Source organism: Sitophilus oryzae, unplaced genomic scaffold, assembly GCF_002938485.1.
Source record: "Sitophilus oryzae breed Bouriz unplaced genomic scaffold, Soryzae_2.0 scaffold_1145_pilon_pilon, whole genome shotgun sequence".
NCBI classification, from domain to species: Eukaryota; Metazoa; Arthropoda; class Insecta; order Coleoptera; family Curculionidae; genus Sitophilus; species Sitophilus oryzae.
In genome coordinates, this window is record NW_022145777.1 from 968,453 (window position 1) to 990,534 (window position 22,082).

Here is a 22,082-nt window from a genome sequence, read left to right on the forward strand (position 1 = left end):
TACGAAATAAATATTTAAACTTGACAGTATTGCTGTATTCTTTTTTTTATTGGGAAGCATTTCATCTAATATTTTGTTTTAAACGACATATAATAAAATAACAAATAATAGGTGTGTCGCAAGTGAAATAAACGATTTCGCAGCCATCAAAAATAGAAATTCTAATCACTAGACAGGTATTTTTATTTTTTCGAAAAACTCAAACATCAACCTACTCGATACAGATATAACTCCAAAAAGCTTCTAAAAATACCTTTATTTTTTTTCGAAAAATCAGCTGCCTTCTACAACACGTAGCCAGGTATTTCTAATTGTTATAACATATACACGGTGTCCCATTTAAAAAAAACGTACTGCAAGGATCTTGTAGACTCGATGAAATAATAGATTGTAGATTAAATGGGAGGGGGGAAGAGTTAATCACACTTTCTTGAGTTATAACTCATCATATAGTCTCAGGGCTGTGACAAAAGCCAGTATCTTAGACGGTTTTCGAGAGTTTAGTTCTCCATCTCCGATATCAGTCGTACCAATGTTTATGGTACTTAAAGTAGGTTTTTGTTCTGGTATTTCTGCATTTTCCCCACAGAATTTGCGTTCGCACTTGTTTATTGCCTTCCAGTCAGTTTAATGTTCCAGTTAGTTTAATGTTCACTCCTTTTCTAGCTAGATCGTTTGCTTTTTCATTACATTTTATCACTTGATGGGCTGATATGGACTTATTTTCTTTGCCTAATTTGTTCCAGCTTCTCTAGGCATTCTTTAAACACTTTCGATTTGAACAGTTGATAGCTCTTAAAGCTGCTATAAGATAAGATACAAAAATGAATGAAAATTAAATTTGAGAAAGATTACGCCTTGCGGATCAATCTTGACATCTTATTTGTTTTGGATTGTTACCAGTTTTTCTTATAGTTATTAATGATACAAGTTCGATAGGAACATCATAATGGCATTCTATAAGTTTCATTAAAAGTTCGTATCGAACGTGTATCATTCAAAAATTTAATCTACGACGCGACACGAGTGGGACGATCCAAAGAGATTTGATTTAATTTAAAATATCAGAGATATCCTCATAAAAAATCAAAATTGAAAAATTATCTAGGTGCCCATTAGTGGACGCCGTGGTAACCGATAACTTGTTGATTGTTTCCATTTTGACTCTTTGACAACTCAATTATAGATGTTCAATTTTTGTGTTAAACGTTCAGTTTTAGCAAAAAGCAAAAAATAATATTAATATGGGTGGATTCTGATTCTGAAAGTGTCCCTTTGGATATTGAAAGCATTGCGCAAAACTTTGTCGATTCCCCTTCACTTCCCCGAAAAATCAAGACAAATGTACGAGCAAGCCTATGTAAAACTTGAAGATTGGTGTAAAGGAAAGGAATCAAGAATAGTAGTGACGAAAAGGTTCCTGGAATATTATTTTGAACATCTTTCAAAACATAGGGAGGCTTCATTACTTTGGGTGTATTATTCCATGCTACGTTCAGTTATATCAGTGAAGAAAAATACAGTTATTAGTAAGTACCGTCCATTTAATTGCATTTCTAAAAAAGAAAATCGGAAGGATTTCGGTCAAAAAATCGAGAATTTTAAGAAAAGAAGACATAACTGGTTTTTGTTGGAAGCTGATGATAAAACTTATTTCCTGAAAAAGTTTCATTGATAGTGGAACTTGCGGTGGAGCCTGCCGTGGCGTATCCGAGTTGACAACCCTGCAGCTGCAAAAATGTTAAAGATGAAGGACAATGCATTCATGTCATTATTCCGTTTACGAAAACAAAGATATCACGAGATTTTTTTTATAACTAAAGGGAATGTTGAAGGAATAAATATGGTGGAAATGGTTGAAGAAGATATATAGCTATGCGGCCAAGCAACACAGAGCATACTCGATTTTTTGTGGGGTACAGAAATGGAAAATGTATTAAGCAACCCGTTGGCATTAATACTTTAGGGAAAATGCCGTATAAAATAGCATTGTTCCTAAGTCTTCCAAATCCACAACAATACACTGGACATTGTTTCCGTAGATCGTCTGCGTCGTTGCTTGCTGATTCAGGAGTGGATTTATTAACTGTTAAAAGACATGGTGGTTGGCGCTCTAACACAGTGGTAGAGAGCTAAACAGAAAATTCCAGAGAAAATAAGAAAAACGTGTCATGTAATATTTTGGGTAACATTTCTGGCAATGAAGGGTCTTCAACAAGTTCAAGCACTCAGGAAATAAATTTATTTTCTAAAAATTCAACTCACCTGTCATCATCTGGAATTAATTTAACCAATTGTACTGATATTATAATTAATGTTTACAATAAATAAACGTATTTAGGTACCTTTTTTTGCTTGTTTCTTATTTTAAAATTTGCGTGTTATTATGAATTCATAATAGCACTAGTGCAATTATGAAAGCCATAATGACATCCAAATGACAATGTTAAATGTGTCATAATGACATTGTCGTAGATTAAATTAGTTAAAATTGACTTGTCTAATATTGTTTAAATTTGACATGTGCATTCAGCATATGTACGTCTTTAGAAACCTATGTACGACTTTACCGTAAAATCAACAGGAGAGCCAATATTTGGAAAGATCAAAATATGCATAGGATTTCCTATGTTTCCAATGACGGTGCATCACCCGGTATAAAATCCAAAAATACCCGCTGGGGTTAACATTTACCCTAACAAAAAAAGCTTCAAATTTCCTCTAAATTCTCGTTTTAATCTCCAAAATCATTTTCTTCCATTATGAAGAAATCTCATTACCGGTGGCGAAATTTAATTTAGAAATATGCTTTGAATAAAACAAAAAACCTATCGAGCTGCGTAGGCGTGGAGATATTGGAATTTTCCAATAAAGATCGCAGACGAAATACCGAAGAAGGTATAAGATAATTCGGTCTCAAAATATCTGAGAATCTGTTTTGATTTTGCACCTTTTTTGTCTGAAAATATGTTTTGAAAGAAGGCAAACCTACGTTACTTATTTTCCTTAACGATTTATTTAAATACTAACATTCTAAAGTACCGTATGATCGAGAAAAAACAGCGTCAGCGATGGCAATGAAATGAAGATCGCTGTCATTTTATATGTAAATTTACATGGGGAGTGTCATCGATCGTCATTTCGCAGCTAACTGGACGCCATTTTTTTTTCAATCATACGGTAGTTTATAATATCATTAGAATAAAATTTTCAGTACTCAGTTGGAATTATGAAATTATTTCACCGAATGTTTGCAACATGTTATATAAATAAATAAACATATCTGAAAATACAAGGTTGTTCACCACATACGACACGTATTATTGTGGCTAAACGATCAGATTTTTACAAATTGTTAAGTTTTGGGTTCGTTTAAGGACTATTAGAGCTACAATTTAAAATTCATTTTACAAGATACAGATTGTCCCTAATATCACAGAATATCTAGCTATACGCGTAGCTAGATATTCTGTGCTAATACGTAAAAAATATCATAGTTGTATTTTTTAAAAAGGAACACCCTGTATATTATTCTATTTTTAGATTCTACGATTGAAATAAAGGTAAATTTGATTAAGGTTTACCGCATTTTAATCTTACCGTTTCTGAAATATTTCCAGTTTTGTGAAATTGCAGTAAAATACATATTTAAGGCTTCATATCTCCAAGGGTATCAAAGTTATTAATACTAAATATTTACTGAAGATTACTTATTAATCAGATATTGTGTTGCTCTAATAAAAATTATAATACCTTATACAAAGTGTCCAAAAATTTATGTTAAATAATTATGTACTAGTTTTAAACGGTAATAACTTGTTTAATTTAAATAGAACACCCTGTATATTTTACGTGAATTAGATGCACAAGTTAATTGTCTGACAAATTGTATTATACCATTTTTTACCTATCTCTTCAAGTTTTCGTAGAAAATGCATTTTCTTATAATTTAGACCTCATTTATCACTATATCGATGGAATATTGACATTTTAGATTTTTTTAAAGCAATATATGTACAAAATGTACAGGTAGTAAAAATAATAACATTATAGGCCCATCGGTTTGCAAAAAGAAAAGTATTTAAATCTTTGTAAAAGAGTATACCAATTATATATACAACCATTATTTCCGCGCAAAAATTAGTTAATTACATACTTTATTATTTTATCAACTGAATTATCTAAATAAATATGGATTTGACTCAGAAATCAGTATAATAATAAGTTATGAAAATGAAGGTCTCTGTTGTATTCGTCAAAAAATCAAATAAAATTTATAAGGTGTTACTTTTTACCACACTGTCTAATACACATACAAAATTCAGTTTTTTAGTATTTGGAGCAATTATTATTAATCAACGTAAAAGTCAATTAATGTAGTTTGAATACTGGGATTATATTAATTGGTGCTCTTTAACAAATAATATTTAAACAGTTTTGTTTTTTTATTCTTGACTGAAATAAGCAAACTATATCGACAATATTAGTATCTGTACTCTTTGAAAATTTATTACATCTTTAGAAATAATCTAAAATATCAATATTCCATGGGTATATTGATAAATCAGGTCTTAATTATAAAAAAATGCATTTTCTACGAAAACTTGAAGGTATAGGTAAAAAATAGTATAATACAATTTGATAGACAATTAAATTGTGCATCTGAGTTACGTAAAATATACAGGGTGTTCCATTTAAATTAAACAAGTTATTGCCGTTTAAAGCTAGTAATTATTTATTATAAATTTATAGACACTCTGTCTAAGGTAGTATTTTGTTTATTATTGCAACACAATATCTGATCAATAAATAAACTTCAGTAAATATTTAGTATTAAAATCTTTGATACCCTTGGAGAAATGAAGCCTTAAAATTTTTAATGTAAATTCAAAAAATTGAAGATATTTCAAAAACGGTAAGGTTTAAGTGCGATAAACCTTAATCAAATTTACCTTTATTTCAATCGTAGAATCTAAAAATAGAATAATATACAGTGTGTTTGGTTTGGTTTGGAACCATTTAAAAAAATACAACTATTATATTTTTTACTTACTTGGGACACTCTGTATCTTGTAAAAATATTTTTAAATTGTAGCTCTAATAGTCCTTCAACGAACCCAAAACTTACAATTTGTAGAAATCTAATTGTTTAGCTACAATATTCCGTGTCGTATGTGGTGAACAACCCTGTATAAACAATATTTAATAATTATTGTTATTGCTACTCACCTTTCCTGACTTTTTCTATGGCCTCTACAACCAACTTTTGGTTGATGCCGCACAAATTTGCCATCAATTTTTCGCATTTCTTGTGACAGTTCACGTCACATTCTATAGAAAAAAATAAAAAGACATATTTTTCTTAATTAATCATATGTAGTAACATCAAAAAAATCTTTTGATAACATTTTGCCAATATTTATGTATTAAAAATAATAGTTATTTTTTATACAAGACGATAAAATTTATCGTCGGCATTTTATCGTCAACCGAAAAGATTAATTCACGAGCGATGAAATTGCCAGTGAATTAATTTCGGGAGACGAATAAAACAATATTTTTCCATAGCGAGTTACGTTTAAAAAAATATTCAGAAATTACTATTTTAAAAAATTTATTACGAGTGGGAAAAATATTGTGCTGGGTTAACGTTTTTGTAATTTGACAAATAAAGCTGTCTCTTTAGTTGTCAGTTTTGAGTCAATATTTTAATTCTTTTTCGTGTCGATTGCTGATTGAATTGGAGCCAGATATGGCTCAAAACGAAATAAGTAAATTACCAACAGATATTCGGGCTGAGGCGACAAACGCCATATCCAAACTACTTCCATTTAAATCCCGAATAACTTATAAAAAGGAATACAAAAATTTTCAAAAATGGAAGCAATTAAAAAACGTGCGAAAATAAATAAAGTTTTAAACCTATCCTCGCTGTTAAAGTATCATTTAATCTACCCCTGTGGTTAAAGTACTATTTTATCTACTATTTTTGATAGATATAAGGCAATTTTAACAGTTGCTATGGAGAAAAATCAAATAGTCTCAATATCAATATTTTTTATAACAATGTACGTCATCTCTAAAAAACAAAGGTGCTGTTATGCATCTTTTAAGAAGAGAACTGTTAGAAAATGCATCGCATTATGAAAAATTCATCGAGACGGTCGGTGCTAGAAGAAAAACATAGGGTTTTTCGCGAAAATAAAATTTTACAGCTATCGCATTCGAACGAGATTTACGACGTCTTTTCCTTCGAATATAAAATATGGCCGTCGCTCTTTCGGCCAGGTAAAGCTCTCCAGTCTCCGATTGATTTACATGGAAGATAGATGCGGAATTTGCCTAATAAACGGATGAAATATGGGCAAATGCATAGAGCGTTTGCCGTTTCCGTATTAGGCAATAATATATCAGTCGCCGATCTTGAATGTCTGATAGGTGCCAGTGGCAGCGACAGATTTTTCTTGATTTTAAACAGGTTTATGCACGCAGAAATAAGAAAAAACTTAGAAGCACCCTAATATATACAGGGTCACTGTTGTGTATGGAGACGGTCGATTATTAGGTAAAATATAGGAGGTACCGCAAAAAGTTAAATATAAAAGTTATAGGGTTTATAAATATCTATTAGCGGGTAATAAATTTAAATATACAGGGTCGGTCATAAAGTCGTGGCACATCAAAGTTCTATTTTTTTAAACGGAACCCCCTGTATATTATTGCATGTTTTGGTTCTTCCTTCAATTCTAAGCAAATATCGAAATACACACAATGTACCTCAAACCAACCGTTTCCGAGTTATTGACTTTTGAAAATATCACTTAAACAATTTGATATAACTAATTTCGATATGTTTTATTTCGATACAGTTTCAATTAACGATGCCATTCTGCCGAAACTGCGATACTTAATAATATTTGACATTAGTCTGGAAAGTACAAAATTTTCGTTCAACATTTCAATTCTTCAATTTATGTACATTACGATTATTGCTTAAAATTGAAGGAAGAATTGAAATATTCAATAATATACGGGGGGTTTCATTTAAATAAAATAAAGTTTGATGTGACACAACTTTATGACCGACCCTGTATATTTAAATTTACTAGTAGCTAATAGGAATTTAAAACCCCATTACAACAGTATCACAGTTTCTGCAGAATGGCATCATTAAATCAAACCAAACCCATCGAAATTAATTAAAAAAAAATTGTTTAAGTGATATTTTCAAAACCTAACTCGGAAACGGTTGCCCATATAGCACTTCCAAATGAAATTACATTTCTACAAGGGAGACACATGAGAAACAAAATATGTTAAAGTGAACCTAAGTGTCCATCTAGTTCTAACATATACATATGAGATACACGCAGGTTTATATTGATAGAATTGTGTGATACAGTGTTTACTAGTTGTATACCGTATGCACTCAACTAACTACCGTATGCACTGCACTAAACTTCTAAAGAGTTTTTTGTAACGTAACAAATAATTATTAAAATGATGAAATCCGACGTCGGTATATGAGACATACAATGTATAAGTCGTATGTATGTGTGATACTTTGTATCATAGTTGTGCCTATAGTACACACCTTGTAAAAATATGACGTATACACATAATATAAATATCTATATAGACACTTTGTAATAGTGTACTGTTGTGTCTACATTCTAGCATGAAATGAAGGTGTGCGCATGCGCGGATAGCCTCACCGTAGAGACACCGACCAAGTGTATCTTCTGTGTCCTCTCTCGTTTCTCCTTTCTAGGAGTGGTATGTGTTAGCAGCCATTATTGTTTTATCATTTCGAAGCTCTATATAAATGTTCTGTTTGTGTGTAGTTTAAAAGAGATTTTAAGGTAAGTACACGTTTTTAATTACTTTGTTACACCTTCCTAAGAGTATTATTAATATTACAGCAGCGACTCTTCCCTTACTCGATACCCAATTTACCAAATTTTGACTCCAATGAATGAAAACTCCAAATATTCTCGTATAATGATGAAGAGGTTAGCTGAGTTAGCTCTGCAATATAATTTTTTTTAATATGGAAATAATAAAAATCTAAATGGACCAGAGAAAGAAAGATTTAAATACTTCAAAGAACTTCTTACACTGATATTCGGTAAGTTATTGATGGATCAATATACACAGATATGTTTAATATTCAATAATCAGTTTCATATAAAATTTAAGGGTGAGATTGTTAATATGGATTTATTATAATATATCCAAAGTCCAACAGAGTGCTCGATGAATGAGTATGCTAATAAACCAACTGCTTGGAGGGAAAAGAGGAGAAAAAAATGACTAAACGAGGTCCACAAAATCGTGGCGATATACCAGTGTTTACCATTTTAGTATGTTGTTATACTAGGTACTTATATTTTTAATACATTTTGATACAAATTCTGTTCTTTTACAGTGTTTTCTTACTTCTGGATTCTGCAGTGTAAATAATTATTATTATTGTGTTATTTGCGCTATTGCGTTCCATGATATAAAGAAATATAAGAATATTATTTTTTAACCACTTAATCCATTTTATGGAAGAAAAATGGTACATTTAATACAAAACAAAAATGGAACAATTTTAAGGCTACTTCTCTTGAACTTACGATTGAGATACTTTTGGAAAATACAAAGTTTTGCCTTCCTAATTTTCGTTCTGAAAAGATATAATTGCTATCATTGAATAAATATTTCTTAAAAAGAACGAAAAGTTAGGCATCAAAACTTGTATTATTTCCTAAATTCGTTCATAAGAAGTAGTTTTATCTAGCACAAGATGTATATACGAAGCAAAATACATACGTATACACGCGGTAGTCACAACTGCAATGTGTAAACATAGTTTAAACGTAATACACAAGCACTTATTTTTTTTTTCATTTAAAAAAAATGAAACTTTGATGTGCCACGACTTTATGAACGACCCTGTATACTTAAATTTATTACTCGCTAATAGATATTTAAAAATCCTATAACTTTTGTATTTAACTTTTTGCGGTACCTCCTATATTTTACCTAATAATCAACCGTTTCCATTTCCATACATAAAAGCGACCCTGTATAATATATAATTAACTATAATAACAAAATTGTCAATCTGTAGAGGAAACGAGAGAATATCAGTGCCTAGTAAGTTTACAAAGGTTAGGACCTCGTTTAGGACATACATTCATATGGAGTTTTTCTCTTAGAATAGGTCCCACAATCACGCCCTTAAATATTAGCATGTCATTGAGGAACACCCTGTATATCCAGAAAAAATTGTAATCTGTAAAATCTGTAATAACCTATGGCCAAGTGAGTTCTCCCAAAACAAAAATAAATACACAGAAATGGAAATTTCAAATGTTCATTTTATTTTCCATGTGTTATGTCTATCTACCAAACAACATATATTTAAAATTCAAAAAAGTCACTAAAAATCAAAAATACTTGTTAGATACATGTTTATAACAACCCGAACGAGTGCTTAGTAGCTCATCTAAGACTATCCAAGGTAGTCCTTTTTTTCTTTTTTTATAATAACACTCTTAAATAAATTCTACTTAAATTTGTTCAGGAGATTGGTTGATACTGGATAATTTTGGATAAAGTTCGTACATTCTGGTTAGTGTGGTGTGAATACAGCATGTGTCAACATTAATACACCGTCTGTGAAAAGGTGTTTATTCTGAAATACAATTAAAAATTATTGTATAGATATTTGTAACTAAATTTATTATATATTCATTATTAAAAGTCTCAAATCATTATAAATATTTATAAAGAGAGAATTTATTTTTCCACAGCAGGAACTATTTATACGCATATGGTTACATTCGTTAAATATGACACTTAATGTCAGTTTAATAATATATTTTCGTACTTTTGTGCTTAAGCCTAAAATAAGTGTTTTACTGTTATGACTAGACATTAAAATGACTTTTTGTGAAAGCGTTTCGAAATTGACAGTTTTTGATATTTATTTGAGATTCGAAATGACATTCTTTTAGAAACTACACTTGCGTGCATAGAAATCGGCCCATGGCAAACTTTTGAAGTTAACTATATATTTTTTAGAATATATTTGTCAGATAACGAAAAAATATATACTGTTTGAAAGACAATTTCATACTCTTTGAAAAGAGTTTAGAGGTCTTAATTTGTATTTCGGTTTCTTTGGATTAAAATTATTAAATTAATGCATGAAACAAGTTATCGTTTTTATTACTAAGATGTATGTCATTATTTATTTATTTATTTATTGACAATTGGCTAAAATAAATTTTCAATAATGGGTATGACCCCCTCTTGCTCTTACAACATCTCTCATACAATTTGGCATAGATTCAATCAAGTTTGATATTGTTGCTTGCGGGATGTTAAGCCACTCTTCTTATACTGCAACAATTAGCTCTGGGATAGAGGTCGGGGCTCTTTGTCTAGCACAAATTCTTCGTTTTAGCTCATCCCATAAATCTATCGTGTTTAAGTCTGGACTACATGCTGGCCATTCCATAACCCGAAAACCGACTTCTGAAATGTAATCGTGTACGATTCTTGATGTGTGTGCCCTCGCATTATCATGCATAAAAGTGAATTCGTTTCCAATGTAGTCGACGTAAGGTACCACATGAACTGCTAAAATCTCCTCAATATACCTAGCACCAGTTAAACTTCCTCTCCCGTGCGGACGGTCGTCCCAACGGATGAAAACCGGGTCGGTTCGCGCAGTTATAAAAATTATGCCCCAGATCATGCAGAAACCACCTCCATAAGCAATCCGCTCCTCAATGCAGCATTCTCCGAATCGCTCACCTGGCCTCTAGTACACTTTTCTTATTCGGTCGCCACCATAGAGGCATATCCTCATCTGAGAATAAAACACATTCCCATTGTTCTAGTGTCCAATTCAGATGTTCCGTGCAAAAGGCAGGCGTATTTGACGATGAGCTTGGGTAAGTTTTGGACCAATTGCGGGTGTTTTGGGGGTCATGTTACATTCCTTCAATCTTCGTCTTACTGTTCACTGACTAACAGTCACTCCTCGTGTTTCACGCAGCTGTTGTTGCACCTGAATAGCATTAAAATGCCGATTTCTTAATATTGTTGACACAATAAAGCGGTCATCACGATCCGTTGTATATCTCTTTCTACTAGTTCCAGGTCGCCTACGAAAGGATCAAGTCTCCTCATATCGTTCACACACTCTTCGTACCGCTCCGCGTGTCATATGCAGTGCTGAGTTACAACTCTCTGTTTAAGTCCATTTTCGACTAAAGCGATTACTTTGGCAGCTTTTTTCCGTGATGTATGCATTAAATTGCAACACTAATCAAACATTGAAACACAACAAATCAAACAATAAAAGAAAAATGTGCAAATTTCGATTACAAAGTAACAATAAAGTAGTAATTGCAATATTTGATAAGTTTTTTTTATTCTTATTGTCACCACAACACAAATGCTTTTCATTTGTTTATCCGTTGTTACGCATATAAACGATAAGTACTTTGGATAAATTTATACTCATATCAAAGCATGTTAAATTGTCTTTGAAGCAGCTCATATTTTTTTCTTGGTCTGATAAATAGATTCTAAAAGACACAGTTAAAGTCAAAAGTTCATAGTGGACCGATTTCCATGCACGCAAGTTTAGTATCTAAAAGTCACACTTGTTTAGACACTAGTACCTAAAAGTAAATTGACACAGGTTTCAAAGTTGTTGTCGACTTCTCGGGCACTAACGTGGATAGCGCAGTTTCAGCAGCTTATTGAATATCCAAAGACTCGTCATTATCACTCATTTCTTCACAAAACTTTGTAGGAAATACGGCGACGTTTGAACCTGACAGAACTTTGTCATTAAACAATGCATAAACAATGCCTTAGAAACCGATTACCAGAACATTTTAAAAATGTTTAAAAATAAATAATAATAATAGTACGAAAATCTCAAATTATCCGCTTTCACAAAAAATCTTGTATGAAATTCGTTGCGAAAAGAGTGTTTTATGCACTCGACGCATTTTTCGTCCCGTGCTTAAAATACGTTCACTTCGCAACTTGTTACATAAATAACTATTTTCATATTGTCAATCAAAAAACTAATACTTTTGTGACGTTTGAAAAAAAAAAGAATGGCTCTGGTGCACAATAGGTCCCCACGCATTTAACAGTTTTTTGGTATTTTTTGCAAGATTATCTTAAATTGAACATTTTTAAGCAAAAAAATTGTTGGATGAATGTGTTTTATCTTTAAAAAGCGGCAAAAAACGTATTTTGGGTACAGGCGACGGACAGTAAATATGTAAAATTTTTTACACAGATTCAGTAAAAACATCACATATTAGCACTTTACTACCTTATATAGACGTGGAATGACCTAATTTAAGCACATTATTACTTATTCGTTAGTGTGGATTATTTTAAAGCAATTTCTGAAATAAAATTTGAGGATTTTTCAGGTTTTTCGAAAATATAAGTTTTTTAAATATGTATATACTATTTTTCGACGAGTAATCAATGAAATTTTGTCATAATAATTAGGTTAGCCTGGTTATTTGGAGGGTGTTAATGCTTTGGTTAGCCTGGTTATTTGGGGAGTGCTAATGCATTGATTAGGTGGTTATTTGGTGGGGTTGGTTGGTTTTTACTAATTTTTATTTGTTTTTTTTGATATTTTAAATCGTCAAAATCCGCATTTTCTGATTTTTACTAGTGGCGTGTTTTGATTGCATAAGTGTGTTTTTATTACTATTGTTTCGCCTTTTGGTTGCGTTTTTTAATGCGAATTTCAAGTTGCTTCTAGTCGCACATTAAAGCTGCCATAATATAGCTGGAGCAATCTGGTTCCTCTTCAACGCACATATTAAGTGAAACAAGAGCAATAGAGTAAGCTTACGCTTGTTTTGATTACTCTTGTTTCACTTTGTTTTTTCCCTTTTTTAATACGAATTTGATTTAGGTTCTTGTGACGAATATGTATGCAGTCTCCCTTTATCTCCGAATATATAGACTAATTTATTTGGTGGGGAGTGTTTGAAAGTACACAAATCACATCGATTTCGGAATCTCACTGAACAAATCCAGGAAAAATACATTTTTAAACAATTGTGCTAAATACTGTATGTAATGATTTTAATGTCAATTTATTTTTATAGTGTTTTTTGCTTTGCCTCGTTTATTATATTTTTAATTTTTCGTGTTCTTAAAATACGTACTAAATGTAAAAAAAAACGAATATAAGAAGTCGAACGTTTTCGTCGATTTTACACAGGGTGAGTATGGCAACACTGTGCATAACCTTGTTTTTACTGGCTTAATGAAGGTTATAATAGAGAGTTTTCGCATTGAAATGTAGTGAAAATTTCGAATTTTCAATTATTTTTTTCGTAGAAAAAGTGGTTCATCCAACAATTTTTTTCTTTTAGACTATTCCATTAACTATGGGATCCACATTAAAAATTAAAAAAACCTCGAATTCGTGGGGACCTGTTCTGCACAAGACCCAAAAAGAATATTAGTCTGAAAATAACTTTCGCATATGTCACGAGATAAAAAAAAACTTCTGGAGTTCGAAAATCTTTCTTTTTAAATGTTTCCTCCCATAATCGCCGACAAGCCTCCAAGTTTCCTATTTATTTATACAATGACAACTGTTTGGTTTCGAAGATTTCCACCCTGAACTTCAACACATACACAGACAGAGAAGCAGCAGCCGTTCAGTATTTATTTGTTTTTCCGATTTTATTTTGGTTAATTGACAGCGAGCCAAGTCTAAAAAAAGTCGTTTCACCTATTCAAACGCACTGTCGCTTGTCAATTTAGAAGAAAAAAAGACGAATAGACAGTTGTGCAAATATATTTCTTTTTATTTGTGGTGTGTAATTTTTTATTTATAAACCTTCTCTTTGCTACATTTCCGTGTTATATATATATATATATATATATATATATATATATATATATATATATGCTATATATATATATATATATATATATATATATATATATATATATATATATATATATATATATATATATATATATATATATATATATATATATATATTTATCAAAAAGATGAGAGAAGCTCAAAATATCATAATATCAAATTTCCTTTTTGAGATTTTAACATTTTTTAACAAAATATTCATTGCTTCATTATTTGTGTACTGCAGGGTTCCAAGTCTGAATTTCGGAGAGATCACTTGACTGGAATTTTCAAAAACTTGTATGAAAACCCCATTACTACCCAAATGTATGTATTTTAAAGTTTATATATGTTACTGTAAATGTCCGAAATGCGGTAAAACCTAGGATACACGCGCTAAACCTAGGATTTACCAATGAATAACACCCTCTAAGTAACCACGCTAACCAACTCAAAATGCGGTAAAACCTAGGATTTACCGCATTTCGGACATTTACAGTGACATATATACATATATTGTGTTCTAGTGGACCGATTTTGATGATTTTTTCAACAATTTGTAGCTAAATTATTTGATTTTTTACTATTTCTTTCTAAATTAAAAAGGAAAGTTGCCATCTGTCAATTATACGAGGAAAAACTTAAGGTTGACATTTTGGTGAATGTGGTGGTGTTCCAACCCTGTGGAGTAAAGTTAACAAAGCAAGGAATTTAAAAATCACTTTATCATCTAAGTTTATCTTTTCTCGATAGATTGTTTTTTGGTTATCGCAATAGCTTTATCTTTTTTGGAGATATTTGCTTTTGAAGGAGGCACTAACATTTTTCCGAATTTTTTACTTTTTTTGCGCTTTTGGTCTTGGTCAACACACCTATAAAATAGTGTTTATGATTTACTTAATGTCACTGTCTTTGAAAAATCATATTATTATTGTCTGTGAAGCAATTACTCTTGCAGATATGGTTTTAAGTCCAAAAGGTCTCTACCATGATCAATTAAGGCAGCAATAGCCGATACTTCAGAACTTAAAACCATCTCTACTAGAGGAAACGTCAATAAATAATAATAATATGACTTTTCAATGAGTGTAATGTTACAAAAACAATATACACTATTTTATAAGTGTGTAAATACTCCGAACCAATGGGCACCTACCCTAGTATCCTACAGGCAGAAATCTACGCTATCGAGAGACGCGTACAACTTATCTTAGATAGGAACTATCGGAAACAAGAAATAGCCATCTTATCTGATAGTCAAGCAGCGTTAAAGGCGATCAACTCAGTATCAATCAATTCGAAATTGGTCAAAGAATGCATAGAGAAGCTGAATAAATTAGGCAAAGAAAACAAAGTCCTCCTACTCTGGGTGCCTGCTCACCAAGGGATAGAAGGCAATAAAAAAGCAAATAATCTAGCTAGGAAAGGAGCGAACATTCCACTAACTAGACCAGAACCGTTCTGCTTTCCAAGTGGTAACCAACTCAAGGCAGAACTCAAGAACTTAGAAGATTCCATCCGCAACCTGGAATGGAAATCTTGCAACGGTCTAAGACACTCGAATAAGTTTCTGAGGGCTTATGATCAAGAAAAATCACAGATCTTCCTGGGTTTAAGTAAGAACAATCTTCGGATTGTCACGGCGTTTTTAACAGGACACTGTCTCCTCAATGAACAGCTCAGTAGATTGAAACTAAGAAGAAACGGCGAATGCAGATTTGTGGGGAAGATGGGGAAACACCAGTACACCTCATCACTGAGTGCGCCGAGATGACAACCATTCGTGCCATGAATTTTGGTACGACTGATATTGGAGATGGAGAACTACCCTCTATAAAACCGTCCCAGATACTGGCTTTTGTCAAAGCCCTGGGACTGTATGATGAGTTATGATTCAAGAAAGGGGGACACAATGGATCTGTAAGGTCGAAGTGATTAACCCCCCTCCCACTCATTCTAAATTCTAAATTCATTCCAATAAGTGTGTTGATGAGAACACAAAATCAATGCTAAAATCGTTACTATCGTATTCAAACGCGAATATCTCCAATAAAAATAAAGCTATTGAGAGGAATAAAAAAGTAAACTATCGGGAAAAGACGTACCTAGATGATAAAACGATATTAAATTCCTTGCATTGCACTGTTAACATATTCCACAGGGTATTTCAAACTTTCACCAAAATATTATAAAACATTTTGTTTTCCCTCATATAATTGACAGATAGAAAGTTTCATTTTTAATTTAGAAGGAGACACTAAAAAGTCAAATAATTTAGCTACAAATTGCTTAAAAAATCATCAAAATCGGTCAACCAGAACATAATATATTAAACTCTAAAACAGATCAATATTTTAAGGAGTCCCTTTTTCGTGCCGGTGAGTGTATTACAATACAAAAAAGTCCAAAACATTATGCACAAAAAAGGAATGTATTCAAAGTACACAGTAAATATATATGTAAACGAGATGTAAAAAACTCTGGAGTGGGCAGGTCAGCGTGTCCAGCTTTCCAGCCTCTTTCTTTGCCCGACTGGATGCCTTTGAAAGACCGGGTATACATTTAGGTCATGTGACTTATTTTTGACTTGTAAATGTGAGTGTATCAAAAAGACCGAAGTCGGAACACCTAGTTATTTTTTGTGTAAAAAAGGAAAATAAAAATTTAAAAGAAATAAATCCAGAGAAAAAAATGTGTTTGACGAAAATCTCGAATGATAACGTAATGTCTTCTAGGAGTTATTTCTAATGAAGTAATTTAATTTTTGTTTCGAAAACCTTCAAAAAAGACAACCTCTCTATTTTGGTATTATAGCAATATTTTTCACATACTTTTATCACAAGCTGAACAAAGAAGGCAATGAAAAAGCAGACGATCTAGCTAGAAAAGAAGCAAACACCGCATTAACTGGAACAGAACCGTTCTGCTTCCCAAATAAAAACCAACTTAAAGCAAAACCAACTTAAAAAGCACAACCATTCCTGCCATAAACTTTGGTACGACCGATATCAGAGATGAAGAACATTATCTTTTGTAAAGCCGTCTCAGATTACTTATGGAGCAGTTGCCTGGTACACAAAACTAGAGCAACGGACGGCAAGGCTAAACCTATGCAAAGTCCATAGACTAGCATGTGTTTGCATCACAGGAGCCATGAGAACCTGTCCAACAGCAGCAATGGAGGTCATTCTAGATCTAACACCACTGCACATTGTCATTGGTAGATATGCCAATGCGACAATGATTAGAATGGTCACTAACGGAATTAGTACTGGGAGAATTGTCAGATCAGGGCTTGGAACACCCTCAAAAAGGAAATACCACTTCTGCAACTCCCAATGAACGATATGCTAAGAACGTACAACTTTGACAAACATGTCAATGTAGTATTGAGCAATAAGAAGGATTGAAGAGCGAAACGCTTGCCCAGCAGTTAAAAAGACCATACCATAACTTGGTATGCTGATGCTTCCAAAACAATACGGGAACAGGGATCCGGAGTGTTTGGGCCGAGAGCTAATTACTCCTGAACCAATGGGCACTTACCTAGGCAGAAATATCCTACAGGCAAGAAATCTACGCTATCGAGAGTACAAACTTATCTTAGATAGGAACTATCGGAAACAAGAAATAGCCATCTTATCTGGATAGTCAAGCAGCATTTTCAAAGGCGATCAACTCAGTATCAATCAATCTGAAATTGGTCAAAGAATGCATAGAGAAGCTGGAATAAATTAGGCAAAGAAAACAAAGTCCTCCTACACTGGGCGCCTGCTCACCAAGGGATAGAAGGCAATGAAAAAGCAAATAATCTAGCTAGGAAGGAGCGAACACTCCACTAACTGGACCAGAACCGTTCTGCTTTTCCAAGTGGTAACCAACTCAAGGCGGAACTCAAGAATCCTGGAAGATTCCATCCGCAACCTGGAATGGAAATCTGCAATGGTCTAGGACACTCTGAAGAAGTTTCTGAGGGCTTATGATCAAGAAAAAATCACAGATCTTCCTGGGTCTGGAGTAAGAACAATTTTCGGATTGTCACCGGGTTTTAACAGGACACTGTCTCCCTCAATGAACACCTCAGTAGATTGAAACTAAGAAGAAACGGCGAATGCAGATTCTTGGGTGGGGAAGATGGTGAAACACCAGTGCACCTCATCACTGAGTGCGCCGAGACGACAACCATTCGTGCCATGAATTTTGGTACGACTGATATTGGAGATGGAGAACTACCCTCTATAAAACCGTCCCAGATACTGGCTTTTGTCAAAGCCCTGGGACTGTATGATGAGTTATGATTCAAGAAAGGGGGACACAATGGATCTGTAAGGTCGAAGTGATTAACCCCCCTCCCACTCATTCTAAATTCTAAAAAAAGCCGTCTCAGATACTGGCTTTTTGTCTACCACATTCAAAGAAGACTGTTTTTACACAGATGTCTACTGCACCAGAAGCTACAAAAAGCGTTGAAGACCGGTTTACGTAATACGTAGTTAATTAATTATAATTAACTTAAATTATTATATAAACAGAAATGGAAACGGAAATGTAGTAGTATGGGACTATCAGTAAATGATGACACTACAGTATACACCTTGTCGTTCGCATATGACTGTATTAAAAGTGAGGATTAGAACTGAATATTAAAAAAACGGAATACATGTGCATTGGTGGACAACAACAATACCTACGACTAGTAACAGGACAAGTCATCAGATATTGCGACAGCTACAAATGTCTCGGAATGAAAATATCCAAAGACGGAACACTGGATGAAGAATTATTGGAAAGAAATATGCAAGGCAGAAAAGCAGTTTCGATGCTGAATGGAATACTATGGGATAAGAATATAACGATAGAAAAAGAATTTACAATTCCATCGTAAAAAGTATAATTACCTACAACTCTGAAGTATGGCCCTTAAAAGAGAAAGCTGGAAGTACGCTAAAAGCCACAGAGATGGACTTTTGGAGAAGATCAGCTGGAAAATCCAGAAAAGATAAAATACCAAATAAAACCATAAGACGCCAAATGGAACTAAAACAGGACATTGTAGATGACATTAGAACTCAGCAATTAATATTGTATGGAGATTTATAAAGAATGAAAGAACATCGAATCCCAAATAAAATATTAAATTGGAACCCTCAAGATTGAAGAAAAAGGGGAAAACCACGCAAGAGCTGGAGAGAGGGTATCGATAAAGAAGTCTTGTACAGAGGTTTGGAAGTAGATGGAATCGGAAGACGAAAAACGTTGCAACCCTTATGTATATATAACTTAAATTAACTAAAATATGAAGAAAAAAATATATTTTATGTTGAAGAATAAAAAAATTAGCTAGAAGTTAACGTCCTCTAAAGAAACAAAAACACTGAGCCTAAATCTGTCAGACACGTTGAAACATTCGCGAAACACCTTCAAAAAATGCGAAACTTTTTTCCTGTACTACTGCCGTGCAGAGAAAGTGTCTATTTTTAAAAGAGACACAACTTTTCACGCGCAGTTATTCCCTGACATTCGGCTAATTTACCATTGTAGAGATAAATCACGGTTGGCATCGGTTTTAGCCTTGCCCACGTATACACGGTGCTTTAAAATAAAATGCTTTGGCGATCGTGAATCACGGGCATCGAATTATTTCGTTCTGTGATGTTAGACAATATTTTCAGTTTTTTTATTTCATTTATATCGCTCATATAAAAACGGAAAAAATTACGAAGAAATCTTCCGTCAGCTGGACTAGACCAATTAATGAACTAAATACAGACAGCAATAAAGAGGGCCTCAAAATGAACTTAGCAAGAACTAAATTATGTACAATAAACTAGTGGAAAGAAAATACATTCTAATCAATAACACAAGAGCGGAAATAGTAGAAAAATGTATATTATTTGGGATAACTAATAGACAGCTCGGGATCTCTACTACCAGAAATCAACAGAAGAATTAAGTTAGCATGGATTACTTACACCAAAATCGGTAAAGAGCAAAGTGGCTTTACTGCAGGGCGTTCATGTATAGATAATTTATTTACTATCCAACAACTGATAGAAAAACGGAATTCACGTGAAGGAGATACACATCTAGCTTTTGTAGATCTTCAAAAAACTTACGACTCCATCCCCAGAGTTAAACTATGGTACATATTGGAACAACTTGATGTAGATGAATGTCTCATAAATTTAATTAAGGTGCTGTACAACAACACAGCTCGTGTTAAGAGCGGTAACAAACTGTCTGAGGTAATTTTTACAACTAAAGGCCTTCAACAGGGATGCCCTCTGTCGCTTCTTTTATTTAATCTGTATTTGGAAGTGGTTCTGATGACTGTTTGGTTACATTGAATTTTGCCGATGATCAGGTGGTCATAGCTCAAGATGCTTACGACCTTGAATTCGTGATGAGCAGATTAAATTCGGCATACACGGAATGGGGTCTTACTGTGAATATTGATAAAACGGAATACCTAGTGACCAATTCAGATGATAAATTTGACCTTTTTGTTACTGACAATGCAAAGCTCAGACAGGTTGAATGGTTTAAATATTTGGGGGCACGTATAACCAGAAAGGGACTAGACAAAACAGAAGTATCTGCTAGAATAGAACAAGGGCGGAAGATTATAGGAGCACTGAATGGCATCTGGTGGGACAAAAACATAAGACCAAACACAAAAGTATATATTGGAAGAGCCCTAGTGGAGTCGGTAGTAACTTATGGGTGTGAAGTTTGAACCTTAAAAGCTGGACAAAAGTGAGCTTTAAATGCACTCGAAATGGACTATTTGAGACACAGTGCGAGAGTATCTAAACTGGACAGAGTTAGGAAAGTGAAAATCAGAGCCAAAATGGATGCCATACAGACAATAGTGGATAGAGTCGAACAGAGGGGCCTTAAGTGGTTCCGACACTTGCTACGCATGGAACACCAAAAATGGCCCTACCGTATCTACAGCTGGTCACCTCCTGGAAAAAGGAAAAGAGGACAGCCTAGAAGATCCTGGAATGAGGCCATCAGAAGAGCAATGGAGGACTGTAACTTGAAACAGGAAGATGTTCTTGATCGTAACATGTGGCGGTTAGGCGTGGGGATGCGACGTTAGTTGCGACAACCCTGGAGTAGATATATGGATTACCTATGGAAGAAACTCAATCATGTTCAAATCTAGAATGCCACTTTATCTAAAGAAGAAAACTACCAGTCATGACCTATATGACCTACTCAGAATACTTTGCTACTATAATTTGGTTTATCCTTTCAACCAGATGTACTATCGCCATAATAGATACTACTAAAACGTTTTAAAAGATCAAAAGTTAAAAATGCATAGACGTAAACGTTCACATGAAAATTTGTTTTTCCACCTTTCAGTACGTAAGATTGTTTATCATTTATCAATCACCACTGTCGATGCAGTTTTAAATAGTCTACATAGAGAAACAATAAAGACGTAGGTATAGACGTAGTAATCATATGACTTGTCCATTTACTATTTAGATTCCTACAGTCGGATAGCTTCTAGTAGAAAATTGGCTATTTTTGTTATAGCAGTGTTCTTAAATTAGATTTATATTGAGTGTAAACTTTAAATAGAAAGATTAAGGTAGGAATATAACAACAAACTTAGTTGGAGTGCGATGGGGACTAGTCTTAGTTTCCGGTTTATCAGTGCTCTTCTAATTTTATTTAAAACGTATTAGATATAATGTAAGGTATAGTCTCAATAATTTGTCTGTTTTGTTTTGACGTTGTCAAATAAATTTATTAGTTATTAAAATTGTTAAAAAATAGTATATTTGTTATAAAAATAGATAAGGTTATACATAATGATACGGCAATACAGAATGATACGGCAGATGATACGGCAATACTAGCACCAACTTTAGAGGATCTCCAGCAAATAATAAATAAAATAGGGGACATGGGAAATAGTTTCGGTCTTAAAATCAACGCTGCCAAGACCAAACTTATGGTAATAGGACGCCAGCCTACAATCAACACCGCATTGACCGTGGATGGAAATATTATAGAGCGAGTTCCACGATATAAACATCTGGGTGCCATTATCAATGAACGATGGGACTGCGATGAGGAAGTTAAACTTAGAACGAATTATGCAAAGTCGACATTTTTTAAACTTAAAAACTTC

The 22,082-nt window shown here is 33.3% G+C and overlaps 1 protein-coding gene across 11 annotated transcripts in view; it reads right to left on the reverse strand.

Annotated features, from left to right (window-relative positions):
• LOC115886471 (putative protein kinase C delta type homolog) overlaps positions 1-22,082 on the reverse strand; it is a 165,977-nt gene that overhangs the window by 82,832 nt on the left and 61,063 nt on the right. For 9 of the 11 annotated variants that reach the window (XM_030905636.1, XM_030905706.1, XM_030905698.1 and 6 more), the window contains one exon: positions 5,230-5,331. The exons of 1 other annotated variant lie outside the window; for it this stretch is intronic. In XM_030905636.1, the coding sequence (XP_030761496.1) occupies positions 5,230-5,331 (102 nt within the window). Of the gene's footprint in view, positions 1-5,229; positions 5,332-9,534; positions 9,686-22,082 lie in introns of those variants that run through there. One more of the 11 variants, XM_030905681.1, reaches the window with a different exon arrangement.